Below are 15,968 nucleotides of genomic sequence, written 5' to 3'. Positions count from 1 at the left end.
GATAACTGGCCACAATGAGACATTTTATCGTTTAATCTCGACAGAAGTGGTAAATTAAATACAAGCAATAAAGCAACTTGGAAACAGCGGTACATTTGATAAGACAGTTATTTCTACAGTACGATAAATATAAGATTCACGACGTATCTATAGAACGGTTTAGATATAAACGATAAAACACCACACTATCGATGCATTTCACATGCAAGTCATATCAACATCAGAAAGACTACAATGAGCGTCACAAAAGACTGCAAACTGCGAAATAAATCATAAAACAAATAGAGTAAAAAGGACGGTGAAAAATTAACTAAACGAAAAACATAGTAAGTGTAAAAAGGACACATTGTTGCAGTTCATCTAAAAAGCAATACTGCAATTTTACATTTGCGCATATAAGTAAGTGCGCAATTGTCAATAAATGTCAAATAGCAATATTACTTTTTTTTAGATAAATTGATTTGATGTGACCTAGAACCTGACAGAGGGCAGCAGTAACTGTCAGTACTATTCAGAGGCGGAGGACAGGAGTCCTAGTACGGCTTTAAAATAGACTACTCTGGTCGCCAACTAGCTCGCGTTAAACAGAGTACTGCGGGGCGGAAGGCAAGAGGGAAACCACTGCCCTATTTTTCCCTAAAAAGTATTTTTTTCTCTGACAAGAGCGTGGCTTTTAAATTTGTGATGTGATGCTTTGATGTGGCCTGTGTAAGCCCCCAGAGACCAGAAATTCGACTGTTGTATATGAATTTAGTTTTCGAGTTTACTTTTATAAACCTGAACTTAGGTTAAACTTCCTAGAAGTGGGTCCCAGTTTGTAAACTTCAATTAAATCGGTCGTCATAGCCTAGACAACTTTGAGAACCACAGATCTAGCCTATTCTAAACAACCGTATGAAAATTCTCCCAATGTCCACACACAGAAAGCTGAAAGTTAATTAAGAAAGGAACTATGCAAATGTAATGGGTGTTGCTACCCGCGACAGTTTCGCCATCAATCGACGCAATTCTGTCCGCTAAACTTGAATCATCATTATTACGAGTTCTTACATACAAACATAAGCTCACGACTGTATCCCAATTGGGGTAGTCAGAGGTACATCCATCGCAAGATGAACTAAGTACCCGCACCTCACCAAGCTTACTGTTAAACCAATATGACAGGTGGTAAGCCGTATCGCTGGTTGAGCCAACTGTGTTCTTTCAGCTTGGATGCAGGTTATGCGAAACATAAAAAAAACAAAGGTGCTACCTATTACATCGTTCTTCTTCTTCTATCGTGTGGGTTGTGAGGTGGAGTACCAACCTCATCAACCCTGGTGTCAGGGTTACTATTGAGCCGCCAGAGGCCCCTGACATGGCTGAATTACATCGTTAAAATAGCTATTTACTCATTTGTCTTCGCACTAGTCCTGGGTGTAATTCCCGGTGGGGGATAAGCCGATCAAAAAAACACTTTGTGAGTCTGATAACATAGCATGTATTCCCGAAAGGATAGGTAGAGGTAACATTTAATGTCCCATGTAAATGTGGCACCAATCCTGGAAACCATGTGATACAAATTAATTCTGTCCGAAAAATAAACAGATACCGTGCATAGGAGAAGTCGATCCCGGCTACTATTTACTTAAGTAGAGAGTATAGAGGAGGTACGGTCGATACGAATTGATGCGGGGGGGAGTTACCGTTACTCTATGTCATCGGATAACAAACAATATTGGCAACCCGTCCTATACTTGTTTCTACCTATCGCAGTTTACTACCGCAGTAGTTGCTAACAGATTACTGTTGTCACGATTTTTGTCATTTGTAAAAATGTTTTAGGCGTTCGCCTTAGATTAGGTTAGGTCAAGATATTCCTACGCATAGCCGTAGCACAACAAAGTACAATAGTGTAGGTCAGTCAACACGATATAAGAAAAAAAAACTTTGATTAAGAAAACCATAATCCCATGCGTAAACAATTACGTAGCCGTATTGATAAGCATGGTAAAGTACGTCGATTCGTAATGGTTTTTAAAGTAAGAAAATAAATGCGTACTTGGTGTAGGCATTCTACGCGTATATACCTTTTTCGAGGAAAAATCTAGAAATAGATTACGAATGAGTTGTATGTGTGCGATGCCATTGAAGTAAAACAAAGTTTTTTAGTAGAAACCGCGTGTTTGTGACATTATCTCTCGTCTCTTTCACGCTAGGCGATGTCACTATTTCTCTGTCCTGTCAATCTAATCATGCTGCGATAAAAGGAATATAAAGTGACGTCTCAATCGAATATGACACGTATTGAAATAGACCTACGACCAGCAGTTTGATGTTGACCAATAGCTTACATAAACATTAACAACGCATCGACTTTATATGGTATTTTTCGCTCGTTTTGCAAAACTAAATGCATTATCGATACCTACGTGGCTGTCTAGAGTGTTAACCTTTGCCAATATTTTAAAATTGGTTTTAAAATATACATCGCGTAGTCGTCCAGAGGAAATAATTGGTCTTTAGCACTGTCCTTTAAATGGTTTCCCGACCCTAGCGGCCAAGCCGCGCCATCACATACTACGTTTTTTTACGACTTTGTAATGTCACAGGTAACAATCGGACCGTTAAAACGTCCTTTATTTTTATTGTCAGTTGTCTTTACAGCCTTTTTATTGTTTGAGTCCATGTAAATTGCAGTTACAAAAAACTTAGCTTGAACAAATTGACTGAGTGTGAAACGTGGAATTTCAATATTCTACGCGAACACGCGACTTTTTTCAGACTTTTGTCTGCCTGCCCCAATTGTTCTTACCGGCATCATTACATGAAAATTTATCTCAGTTCTACCCAATAGGGCTTTACAATCTGTAGTCTCGAGTCGTCAAGTTATTAGAGAAGAGATTTCTAAAGGATTTTTCTTTAATTATCCCATCTAGCAAGAAGACAATAAAAAAACGGCCAAGTGTGAGTCGGACTCGCGCACGAAGGGTTCCGTATTGACTAGGTAAACAACAGTAGGTTTACACTACTACACTCTCAGAGGGGGGTTTTAGTGAGTGAGAGTCCCACATAACCCAGCTGCGTTCCCGAGCAGAGTACGCATAATGAATTTCCCCCTCTATAAAAATAACAACAGTAGGTACACAATTAAAACACATAATAACGGGTTCTTACCGCGTTTAAAGCAGGGATATGAGACTCCCGATATTTCGACACTGTTGCAAGTGCCATGATCACGGGATGACTGATGAGATTGGAGTGGAGTAGGTAGATCCATAATTTTCTACGGGCAGACATATCTGTCTACCCTCTTTCTTTGCCGCTTGTTTATGTATTTCATATCGGAATGTCATAACCCTGCCCTGGAGTCTCATATCCCTGCTTTAAACGCGGTAAGAACCCGTTATTATGTGTTTTAATTATGATAATAACCGCGTAAGCTTAAAACAGTGGGTACACAAATTTGATATTATGATATCCAGCAAAAATGGGCAAAAAAACAGGTTAGTTGTAGGGTAGCCCCTTAAATATTTATTTCGTTCTGTATTTTAGTATTTATTGCTAAAGGGGCAACAGAAACAGATCATATGTGAAAATTTTAACTATCTGACACGGTGCACAAGATACAGCCTAGTGACAGACGGACGGACGGACGGACAGTGGAGTCTTGGTCCCGGTTTTTACCCTTTGGGTACGGAACCCGAAAAAAAGATTTATCCCTGCTTTCAGGGAGTAATTGCAGCTTAGGTCTGACACACTACTGAAGTCTTTACAACTGTAAAATAAAAGGCAAATTTAAAATTTGCATGTATAAGGCAATAACCTCAGAAATAAAGTTTTATAGTTGCATTTTCTCTTTGAAAACGTTTGTGAGTGTTTCTGTTGAGTTTCGTCTTTATTTGTTTGACAATGCTAATTTTATACAGATCAGTAAAGTACTTCGCAAGACATACATTATGGGTGACAGTTATCATAAATTTTAAAACAATATGTCTGTAGATTGAAATTAAATGAATGTATAATTTTCGCGTGATTTTAACTAATCCACTGGACTGTCAAGGTTACGTTTCCCAAAAAACAAGATGGCGCTACACAGTTTTCTCATCGTTTAACCATCTAATTTTATGGATAACAGACATATGCATCATTTATCTTTGTTTTTGGATATAAATGATGACACTTATTATTACACCCAGGCACAACACATCTTCCACTCATTATTATTCTGATCAAAATAAAGTGAAGCAACATAATTCTATACATGATCCAAATCAAGCAACAATTATTTTTATATATGTGTCTGCCATTATATTATATTTTTGAATAATTATGTAGCCCGAGCAATGAGAAAATAGATAATTATACTATCTATATTTTTTTGGAGAATGTAGCCTGGAAAGTCCCTCATTGTAATAATAATCTTATTAATTTACGCGTAGGGTTTTTGTTTTTAATTGTGCAATAAATATTTTTAGATGTAACAAATTCATTCAAAAATCAATTCAAAAAATCAAATTTTTATTCAATTCAATTCGATTTCAATTTAGAAAATTAAATTTTTATTTAATAAATTATTTCAATATGTAATTTCAAAAATATTAGTTACGTTTTATTTACAATAATCATTATTGTTTCTATAAAACATTGCATTAAAATTCGTTTACTATAACATTCTTCTCATACATTGAATATAATTGAAATAATTTATTATTAAATTATTCATGGCTATTTCAGGTACAGCTTTTCATAATTGTTATCCGAGTGATTTATAGAAGGCAATGAACTGTAACAACTGCTGCTAGTCACTGCACTTTGATACTGAATGAAATAAAAATCAACATGCTGTTTTAATAAAAAATAAAATGAAGGTAGTATGACATGAAAGGGTTAAAAAGTTTATAGGTACTTTGTATATGTTTCACATGCTTTGTCTGGGATGAAAAGAAAATGGAGAATGTAAAACTGTTGATAATGGAAAAGAGAGAACTGTTGATAATGAAAAAGAGAATGTAAAATTGGTCATGCTGTCTAATATGTTGGACTTATTATTTTTAAACACTTCTATAGGTACAGTGCGCATATATTTTTTTTAATAACACAGGCCATTGCTAATAATTGTTTTGTTATTAGTTTTTTGTATTATTTTTTAAGGGTCTGGCTGAAAATCGGCGTCGTGTTGCCTCCCATGTGGATCGATGCGACATCAGCCAAGCTAGTACTCTTTTTAGTTTTAAGTCTTACATTTCAAATATGTACAACATTTTAATATTAAAAAGTTAATGTAACATCTTAAACCTAAATTGAAACTTTGTCTATCTATTACTGTTACTGCCATTCTATCTAATGAAAGAAGGTACTCATGTCTAGCATTGGGACATCTAGGGTAGTTCAACATCAACTAGGGTAGGCAAGAGGGAAACCACTGCCCTACTGTTCCTTAAAAAGTAGCATGGAGAATGGTACGCCGACAAGAGTGTAGCTCTTAAACTAGTGATGTGATGAACATCAGTTCATCATATCTATCAGGATCTATACTTTATAATATGATGGACTTAGAGAGTTACTCTGCTCATTATGTTATCTGGTGAATAGAGGTACTCATATAAACCTAGCATTGAGGGTAGATTAACATCAACTTGTCACTAAAAAGCTTAGGATTTATACTTTGTTCATGTTTGATATAGTTAGTCAGAAATGAAAAGAAAAAGAAGAAATATCTAATATGATGGATTTATTTTTAGTTACAGCTAAATATTTTATTTGATGAAAGGAGGTACTCATTTTATGCCTAGCAGTGGGTTATTTAGGGTAGTTTAATATCAACTTGTCACTACAAAGCTCACCATATATTATCTATCTTAAGATATATTTTGTCAGAGAAAAAGAAAAAGGGAATGTAAAAGTGAAATGACACTATCTAATACAATGGACTTATTATCAGACTTACATTTCAAATATAACATAAACAGCCTATATACGTCCCACTGCTGGGCACAGGCCTCCCCTCAATCAACCGGAGGGGTATGGAGCATACTCCACCACGCTGCTCCAATGCGGGTTGGTGGAGGTGTTTTTACGGCTAATAGCTGGGACCAACGGCTTAACGTGCCCTCCGAAGCACGGAATTATCTTACTTTTTCGGACAATCAGATGATTCAAGCCTGAAAAGTCCTAACCAAACAAAGGACAGTCTCACAAAGTGATTACGACAATGTCCCCATCGGGAATCGAACCCGGACCTCCAGATCGTGAGCCTAACGCTCTAACCACTAGACCACAGAGGCTGTTAAATTACATTTAAAATATGTTCAAATTATAACATTAAAAAGTTAATGTAATGTCTCAAACCTAAATAAAGACTTTATATATTTATCTATCTATTACTGTTACAGCTAAATATTCTATCTGATGAAAGGAGGTACTCATATAATGCCTAGCAGTGGGATATTTAGGGTAGTTTAATATCAACTTGTTACTACAAAGTTCATCATATTTATCTTAGGATTATACTTTATAATATGATGGACTTATTATTAGTGTTACTGCTCCATATTTTATCTGATGAAGTGAGATACTTGTATATGCCTAACAGAGGGACATTTAGGGTAGTTTTACATCAAGTTATCACTACAAGTTCATCATATAATCCATCTTAGGACACCAATACAAGTGGCAGTCTTCTATGATCTTTAGTTCTACAGTTTACACATGTAACATGTATGTTTTATTTAAGTTTATATGCAGGCAACAACCACAAAAAGCTGCAACATTCTTCATTCAGGTAGCATGTGTGCAAATTGTATGGCACAGATGTTTTGGGTCTGCTGAACAACAAGTGTTATTTGTTGATAATTTGTTTGTAATTGTCTGTAATTACGATTGCAGCCTTGGTTTCACTCCAATTAATTATTTTGGTATTATGTGCAATGATTTTAAGTTCCATCTTACATTGTACTTAATGGGTTGGTGTTTTAGGGATAAGGATGCAGCACTTGACATGCAACATATTTAATTTTGGAGGATAATAAATGACTTTTGATGTAGACATAAAAATTTTAAATGTAGGTAAACAGAAAAATGCCTGCACAATGTAACCCTTATGAAGTGGACAGTACCTATACAAATCTAAAAGATTAAATAGACGAATATTGCCCTATATTACCTTTATCTCTTTATTAGTCATTAAACTAGCTAGATAATAAGTGTTAATATAAAACTTTTCAATTATTTTATATTCAGTATCCAATAAGAAAATTCAAAAAGCTGTTCAATAACTGTCATTTTCTAAACTTAAACATTGAATATGCAGAGTGTAATAAAAAAATGCAATTGATCTGATACACGAGTTGATATTAACCACATTTCAGTTTAGCAGAGGTGAATGAACTGCGCATATGCTGAAACTGGCATGTGTGGTGGATATCTCAACAATTGACTTTTTCAAACAGGTCAAGCATTTTCCTTGTGAAGTGTGGTGATAAAAATAATAGGCTGACCGCAATCACTACAATGTGTGGGACTGTTTTACCTATGAAGTCCTCAAATAGCAAATGTCTTGAAAGAATGTCAATGAGTAAATAAATATGCATTGTATATACTGTACATAGCTCTGCCGAGGTCATGTTAAACTATAGTTTTGTGTTAAGAATATAATCTTTATGTTAAGTATTATACAAAGATTTGAAACTATTCATTTTAATATTCTGAAATACTTAACCTGGTATTTAACAGGAATATTTCAATATTGACCTGTTTTACTGGGATTTTCTTAAAATGATCTACAGAACAATAAAAAAGGTATAACATAACTTCACGATTATATGAAGTGGGGTAGTCAGAGGTAGATCCATCATAAGATGAACCAAGTACCCACACTCACCAAAATAATATAACTTTTAAACTGAAGTAAGATTTTGCCTAACATCAACTATTGAAATTATGGTAAAACTATGAACACAATTGCAACACAACACAATTGCAATTTTAAGATGAATATTTTTTTTTTAAACAAGTGGGGTAGGTACTTTAGACACTGACCTCACAAGCAAAAGAAGCAAATGTTAATCAAGATTTCTGTTTTACCATTCATTTTAATTTCTAGCTTTTATTTTCTATTCTAATACATTGTATGAATTATATTTAAATTACATTGACAAGTAAAACAGCAACGGAACAAACCAAATCATTTTCACGATATAACCTCAATCTTGAATCAAAGTATGTACGGAACTGGGTACTGTGGGATACTAAAGGAGTATTTTCAGTGTCTTTAACATTAAATTAGACTCAGTATTATACTTCCTAACATAATGCTATCATTTGAATGTATTGGAACAATATGGATAGACATTTCAGTAATTTACCTAAATGCAGTAGCAACAATATTGAATGATCTATTAGATTTCCACTCTAATCCAAATCACTCATAGTTTCTATATTCACTTATCTGAATCCATAACATTATTATGAGATGGCTTTACCTATACTGACCAAGTAGTTAATGCCATTTGCGGCAAATCTACAATAAGTCACAAAAAAAAAGCTTTATGTATAAGTATGTATATAGCACTATAGTATGAACTAGTGTACATGTACATAGTTACAGGTTATGCTTGTTGCTATGCGAGATTTCTTCTATGTTTGCCTAGATAAACACTCAGTTTACAGTCCCCACTTCCTTTCCTTATATTTACATACTACATAAGTGTCATTATATCCATTCCTCAAGCCTCCAAACACACCATTTGACACAATGAGAGCCAACTGTATTCTGTCTCTTCAGACCTTGTAACCCTAATACAACCTGTCAAATGACTGGTTTGGACACTTATAACAGAATTACAATGCAAATCGCATATTTTAGCTTCTAACTAACCTCTCACCTCGAAAAGAACACAGATTATCGCCAAATCGGAGCGCAATATGAACGAACTTTATAGGTTATGAATCGAATGCCCTTGGAGAAAATAAAGAATGGTCAAGTCAGGTTATCCGTCATTTTCTAACGAGTTTCAATGCCTAATGGACTCCAAGAGCGCTATGTTGCGCGATCAGCCCTCAAGGCCGAACCCAAGGATACGGTAAAGGACTCACCCATTGTCCGACATCGATCTTACGGCTGGAAAACTAACTGAACACTTATCACTTCACAAAAAGGATACAGGCTAAGTCCAGGTTGAAGCCGTCCTTGATGTACCGTTTCCGGCGCTTGCTGACGATGCCCTTGATAGGGTTGGTCATCTTGATGTTGGATATGGAGTTGGCCATGGCGGGGTCCGCACGGCGCGGGAGCAGCTCGGCCGTGGCGCCCTTACCGGGCACTCGGCCTCCGCCCGCGCCCCCAGCCCGTTTTTCGGGAGCCTGCAGGTCGCGGCGCCGGCAGCTCACGCAAATACCCATAAAATAACCTCCGCCGTAGGAAGCCTGCCCCGCTCATCGGGCCGGCGGCGGAGCGCCACACGCCAGGGCCGCTCAGCTCGCGCCCGCCATGCCTGCCGCGGAGCTCCCGCGCGGGCCTTCCACACGCCGCCGCACCACTCCACAATGAACCAGGCGCCAGGCCGATCACCGACACGACCACACCACTATAGCATAGCTCCAAACCCGGCACGCAGCGTATGCACTTGTCACTATCGCTTCTCCAGCGAACGGAAAACTTATCTCGCGCGAATGGCGTCCATCCTGCGTTTGCACTAGAACACGGCCGAAGAGAAACAGTTGCACAAGAAAGAAAAGATGGTTATGATGGCCGAAATTGCATTTGACATCCCATTCGCGCTCCGACGGCCACCACGCGCGAGCGACAGAGATAAAACACAACCTTAATTTCTAGGTGGCTAGCTTGCTCTCTTTGTTCGTTCATTTTAGTTCTGATTTCTCTCGAAAGGTAGCGCGTAGTACTGTCAATTGCTTGCCGCCAGAATTTAAATTGATACCCTATTTAATACAACTCAGGCTCATTATGATAATCATCACACATTTATTAAGTTTTATAGGAAGATAATTTTTATATCATGTTTTTAAATGAATTGTTGTAATTTATTGCAAGATTTGTCGACGAAGCGCGAATATTTTAGAAACCGACGCTATTATTACGTGCCTTCAGGTGGCGCTGCAGTCGCGCTGTCTTTTTCTTTTGTTTTTTTTTTCATTGAGCATAGGAAACGACGCTATGAGCCAAGCGGTTATTTAATTTTTAGACGAAAATCTGCGAAATCATTTTTACTTAGGTATGTTTGGTTCTAAAATGCTTAAGTGATATGTAAAACGAAGATAGGTATTTTCATTGTATAATTCAATAATGTTTCATTTTGAATTTGGGTAGCTGTATGTGTTCGATCGATCTTTGCTGGTACAAAAAAGTAAGCTAAAGGAAATTCTAAGATTCAGAAAAATAATTTTGTTTCCGAATGGGCAAAGCTAATAATGAAAAAGTTCCAAAATCACATCGTCACACGTATAGATCTATTTCCATCTACCTCCTCATATCTCATCTAAATCTTATCGAAAACTTTTCCGGTAGGTAGGTAAGTGAAGTGTATGGTTTTTTTTGTTTCGGTATTTTTCTTCCCCTTCCCCCTTCGCCGATGTAATTTAATAACATGAAAAGATCGCTAAATACCTAGTTATCGAGTTATTGGCGATCAATGGTTGTTTACTTACTACCTACATAAAAGTTCTATTATACAGTCTTCTAGACTTCTGGCCTTGCTTACCCGATAGATACAGATTAGGTAATGGCGTAAATCTACGTAGGTACCTATGCGTGTTCTGGTAAGAACATAATATAGAACAGCATTCTTTGGTACTTATAATAGGAGTCCTAAGATCTCTTAGTCTTAGGACGACAAGTATGGCTACAATTAGGTATTTCTGACTACTTCTGGCTCTACCCACACCGACAAGGATTACGGGCGTGAATGTTTAATTACTTAATTTCGAATTCGGAATATTCGGAAGATCTCACGTTCGTAATTCTTGTCGGAGTGGCAAGAGAAATAACAAAGTCCATCCAATAAGTAGGTAGGTAATCTACCCGTAGATTTGTGAATTTTGTGATTCTTTGAAATTAGGTACGTCTGTTGCCGTCGACCAGTGTGGGCGCAGTAAATATTTGTGTAAGTACATAATATTATCATAGATACACGTGCCACTATAATATTTGTATATCGATTGCGTGCGGCAGTGCATATAAAATGTGTCAAGTTTGATCTATCCTATATAATTATAAGTACGTAGATACTCTTTGAGCTATGTACATTGTACCCGCCTATTGCGGAGGGGCGCGAGCGTCGACGTGCGCGCAGCGCAGACTGCTTGTTGCCACGCGCAAGCGCCTCACTACTTCGTTTCTAGACAGGGTTGTGTGGTCTGCATTTATACACACTCCGGACAAAACATCTCGTTTTACACAGACACTACACATTGCCGTTATCGTACACGCGCATCTGTGTGTGAAGGAAGGTGTGAAGGAAGTCTGAGGGCTGCCTACTACAATAGGTACCTAATTTAACTGGCATGACTTACTTGGATAGGTACTAAAACTTACGCAAGAAGATTTTATAATCATCAGTCAATATCACAAATAAAACTTTATGAACGGGTTTTACAGATTCATAACATAAATAAATTGTTAGGCAATCCACTGAACTAATTAATCGAGTAAAAGTATCATTACTGTCAGATCAAATTTCAAATAAGGCGAAAGAACGTCGGCGTCCAATTTCAAAATTCGAACATATAAAATATACTGATAAAAATTAAAAACCAATGAAACCAAAGACCGAAGGGGGTGAGGTAAGATTAAGCTGGTGGGGAGCGGAGAGTGGCCGTTCTATGCGTTGTATTATTCCTTAATCTATGATTTAGGTACACACAATACAATTTATATTAAGTAGACTGGCGAATATTGAGCCTGTTACTCATTATCATCATCAGCCCATTAACGTCCCCACTGCTGGGGCACGGGCCTTCCCTATGGATGGATAGGGAGATCGGGCCTTAAACCATCACGCGGGCCCAGTGCGGATTGATGGTTATTAACGACTGCTAATGCAGCCTGTTACTCAGAGTGTTCAAATCCCGTCGTCTTGTATTCTTCATCGCTGCAATGGCGTAATGAATTCACTAATTCGTCATTGAAGCTTATCATTGACAACGTGGTAACTAATTAACGGTGAATAAGGAGGTACTTATACCTAATGATTTTGAGCTGGAGTTTGATAAGATTGTTTAGATGTAGATAGGTACCTACCTATCATACCTACGTAAGACGGTGGTTTCCTAATTATATGATATACTTATGTAGGTCATTTAGGCATAAAGTACGGTCACGAGCATTAATATGATACACTTTGGTACCATGTCACATTAACTTAAATGACAAATTGAACTGTAAGTCTCACTAAATGTCAAATATGTTAGTGCGACAGAGTCCTTAAGTGGGTACATTATATTGCTCATGACTGTACAGTGATGGCTCTAGGGCGGTGCGAGGTGTGCCACCGCATCGAGCGCCGAAAGGGGGGGGGGGAGGGGAATCAACCAAGACTGGTCCACCCTGGCCGCAAACCAACTTCATCAGGTTAGATTGCGGTCACATATACGACTCATACCGGCCATAAACAACATTTTCAAAAGTAAATAGGTAACTGCCGCATTTTCAGATTTATTATATTTAGGTGTTCTGTCGGATAGACTCGCGGATCTGAGCCTTCAATCTCAGTAGATCCATTCTCCAGATCCATCATAGATCTAGTGTGATTTTTTTTTTCTCAGTAGATCCCATTTTTAACAGGGAGGATCTACTGACAAGTATTTTTCTCGCTAGATCCGTTACAAAATTCAGATTTCCAAAGATTTTCATGTATGAGAAATATCTTTCTCACTAGATCCAGTCAGGGATCTTTAGGGAAGTTTTTGTTGCAGTAGATCAAATGCTTTGGACGTAAAGCTAACTAAAGAAAACAAAAGGATAATTACTCTATGTACTAAACTTGCACTACTTCCTCAGAATAAGATTGATGATGGCTGGGATTACATTAAAAGAGAAATTTCGCAAAATCAGGACAAGCTAAGTAAATTTGTAAACAACTTGCGTAATACATCTTTAGGTATCAGAAAACTCCTGTTATACATGTTATCACGTACTTAGCGATGTTTTAAAGAAAGGTCAAGAGTACTCTAAACCGGCGAGCATGCATGAAGTCTTTGATAAGGGTGGATGAAGCGAAAGTTAGTGATTATTTAGAAGATATGAATGCATGGGATTAACTGTCTGAGAACTGATATTAGGCAGCTAAATTACTCAATTGTATAACAATATTTTATGTTTATTTTTTTAAAGAACGTTTAGGACCCTGTGCCGAGGTTTTTCTTGCAGCTTCTTTTCCCCGGCTATACAGGTTGTGAGAAGCTGCAGTAGTTTTAGGCGGATGAGACGTTCGTTATGTAAAAATAGACGATTCAAAGTGTAACTATGTTACCTACTGAATAAAGATATTTTTGAATTTGAATTTGAAAATAGTGGTTTGTCAGGATCGCAGTAAGTGGAATTTCGTGGTCTCTGAAATAGGCGTGATTTTATATAAATATGTATGTGTCATAATAGTATCATAGACCACAACTGCCAGCCCTAGGAGTCACGCCTTCATCTATTATCGACGCGGTATCGGTAACAGATATCCATGGGTAGGCTGCCTGGTGACAGCACAACAGAATAGCAATTATAATCGACCTTCACAGTGTGGCTGCTCGGAATAATTCCACCAAATTACAGGCGATTTCGGTAATGTAGGTGTACCTTTTAAAGGCGTAGCACGCGACTAAAACCATTACTTAGCAAGCAATTAGTTATCATCATCACCAGTGATCGGATATTGGACGCTTTTTATGTACTTAAACTACATAAAATCCTGCGAAATTCTATGAAAATATGGAATTAAAACAATTCATTTTGGTAATAAATTGAGGAGCTCGGTGGCGCAGCGGTAAACGCGCTCGGTCTGCGATTGTTGAAGTTAAGCAACTTTCGCAAAGGCCGGTCATAGGATGGGTGACCACAAAAAAAAAGCTTTCATCTCGAGCTCCTCCGTGCTTCGGAAGGCACGTTAAGCCGTTGGTCCCGGTTGCATTAGCAGTCGTTAACAACCACCAAACCGCACTGGGCCCGCGTGGTGGTTTAAGGCCCGATCTCCCTATCCATCCATAGGGAAGGCCCGTGCCCCAGCAGTGGGGACGTTAATGGGCTGATGATGATGATGAATTAAAATCCCCGGGTCCAGTAAAACTTTACGATATTTTAAAGTTTTAAGTATAAGTTTAAAGTAAGTACTTACCTACAAAAATGTTAGTTATAGTTACGTTAATAAGTTCCCGAATATCTGATCACTGGTTATCATACTTCACTGGCTGCTGCCGGGCTGGTTTTCCCTTCAGGTCAGACCGGACCGATAAAAAACCGGACCTGTCAAATCTTCAGGTTACGTAAGCGGACCCTGTGAGAAATGGGGATAACGCTAGGGAAATGACATTATTTGTACAGGGTGTTAGTGACATCGTAACGAATACTCAGAGGGATGATTCAGACCATGATTCTGAGTTAATATCAAGTGGAATTTTCCGTCGCAAAATTCATGTTATTTTTTTGGTTTTTTTAAATTATTTTCAATTTTATACTTTTGCGATGGAAAATTCCACTTGATATTAACTCAGAATAATCAGCTGAATCATCCCTCTCAGTATTCGTTACGATGTCACTTACACCCCATACAAGTACATACAGTAGCCATACAAGTAGGTATGGGTGTTAGTGACACTGTAACGAATACTGAAGGGGATGATTCAGACCATGATTCTGAGTTGATATCAAGTGGAATTTTCCGTCGCAAAATTCATGTTATTTTTTTTAATTATTTTCAATTTTATACTTTTGCGATGGAAAATTCCACTTGATATTAACTCATAATAATCAGCTGAATCATCCCTCTCAGTATTCGTTACGATGTCACTTACACCCCATACAAGTACATACAGTAGCCATACAAGTAGGTATGGGTGTTAGTGACACTGTAACGAATACTGAAGGGGATGATTCAGACCATGATTCTGAGTCGATATCAAGTGGAATTTCCTGTCGGAGAAGTCATGAAAATTTTAGAGCTTATTTAAATTATTTTCCGTTCCATATTTTTGCGACGGAAAATTCCACTTGATATCAACTCAGAATTATGGCCTGAATCATCCCTCAAAGTTTTCGTTACGATGTCACTAACACCCTATATCGTTTCCATATTTCAGGCCTACGGAGTTCCGGACTTTTGGAAGACATGCGTGGAGCTGAAGCCAACACGTAAACCACAACACGTAGAAGACACCACATTATTATTATTATCTTTTATTTATTATTTTGGATACAGAAGTGATGCTAAAATATTATATCAATACAGTCGGGTCCGACGACTTTACGACCCGCCTAAAGCACGGCGGAATTTGAAATTAAAGTTTAGTAGCTTTAATTTCAAAGTCCTCGGTAACCTATCCAACTACTGACCGAGTCCGATATCACGGTGTCAATCATCTAATACAAATTGGAAAATCTATTCACCGCGAAATATAAATTCCAAAATATATTATTACGGCGATAGGTACGGTCACGAGTACTAATATGTACTTTGAAACCATGTCACATTAACTTTTTTTGACAAATTAAACCGTAAGTCTCATTAAATGTCAAATATGATAGTGCGACAGGGTTCTAAAGTGGGTACGTGATATTGCTCATGACTGTACGGCTCACCCATAGTTTACGTTGTTCTAACAATAAGCTCAGTGAGGCGCAGCTCAGACTACCCCAATTGGGAATATGCCGTGAAGTTATGTTATGTGTTATGATGACATGCTGTCGACACGTACATAAGCGAGGACTTAGCAACAGTATTATCGCAAATTTTACAACCTGCTTACAATAGGTAAAACTATTTCCTCAT

General features: G+C 37.6%; 1 protein-coding gene across 2 annotated transcripts in view; it reads right to left on the bottom strand.

Moving 5' to 3' along the window:
- Nucleotides 1-9,831, bottom strand: part of LOC126373961 (phosphatidylinositol 3,4,5-trisphosphate 3-phosphatase and dual-specificity protein phosphatase PTEN) — a 78,882-nt gene extending 69,051 nt beyond the window's left edge. For both annotated transcript variants that reach the window (XR_007567379.1, XM_050020365.1), the window contains exon 1: nucleotides 9,144-9,831. Coding sequence is in view for 1 of the 2 variants with exons in the window: in XM_050020365.1 (XP_049876322.1) it covers nucleotides 9,144-9,381 (238 nt within the window). In the remaining variant the exon portion in view is untranslated. The remainder of the gene's footprint in view (nucleotides 1-9,143) is intronic.
- Between the last annotated feature and the right edge of the window lie 6,137 nt (nucleotides 9,832-15,968).

Source organism: Pectinophora gossypiella, chromosome 16 (genome assembly GCF_024362695.1).
Source record: "Pectinophora gossypiella chromosome 16, ilPecGoss1.1, whole genome shotgun sequence".
In the NCBI taxonomy this organism is placed as follows: Eukaryota; Metazoa; Arthropoda; class Insecta; order Lepidoptera; family Gelechiidae; genus Pectinophora; species Pectinophora gossypiella.
The sequence above is the reverse complement of the archived record's forward strand: the minus strand, read 5'-3'. Positions and strand labels throughout refer to the sequence as shown.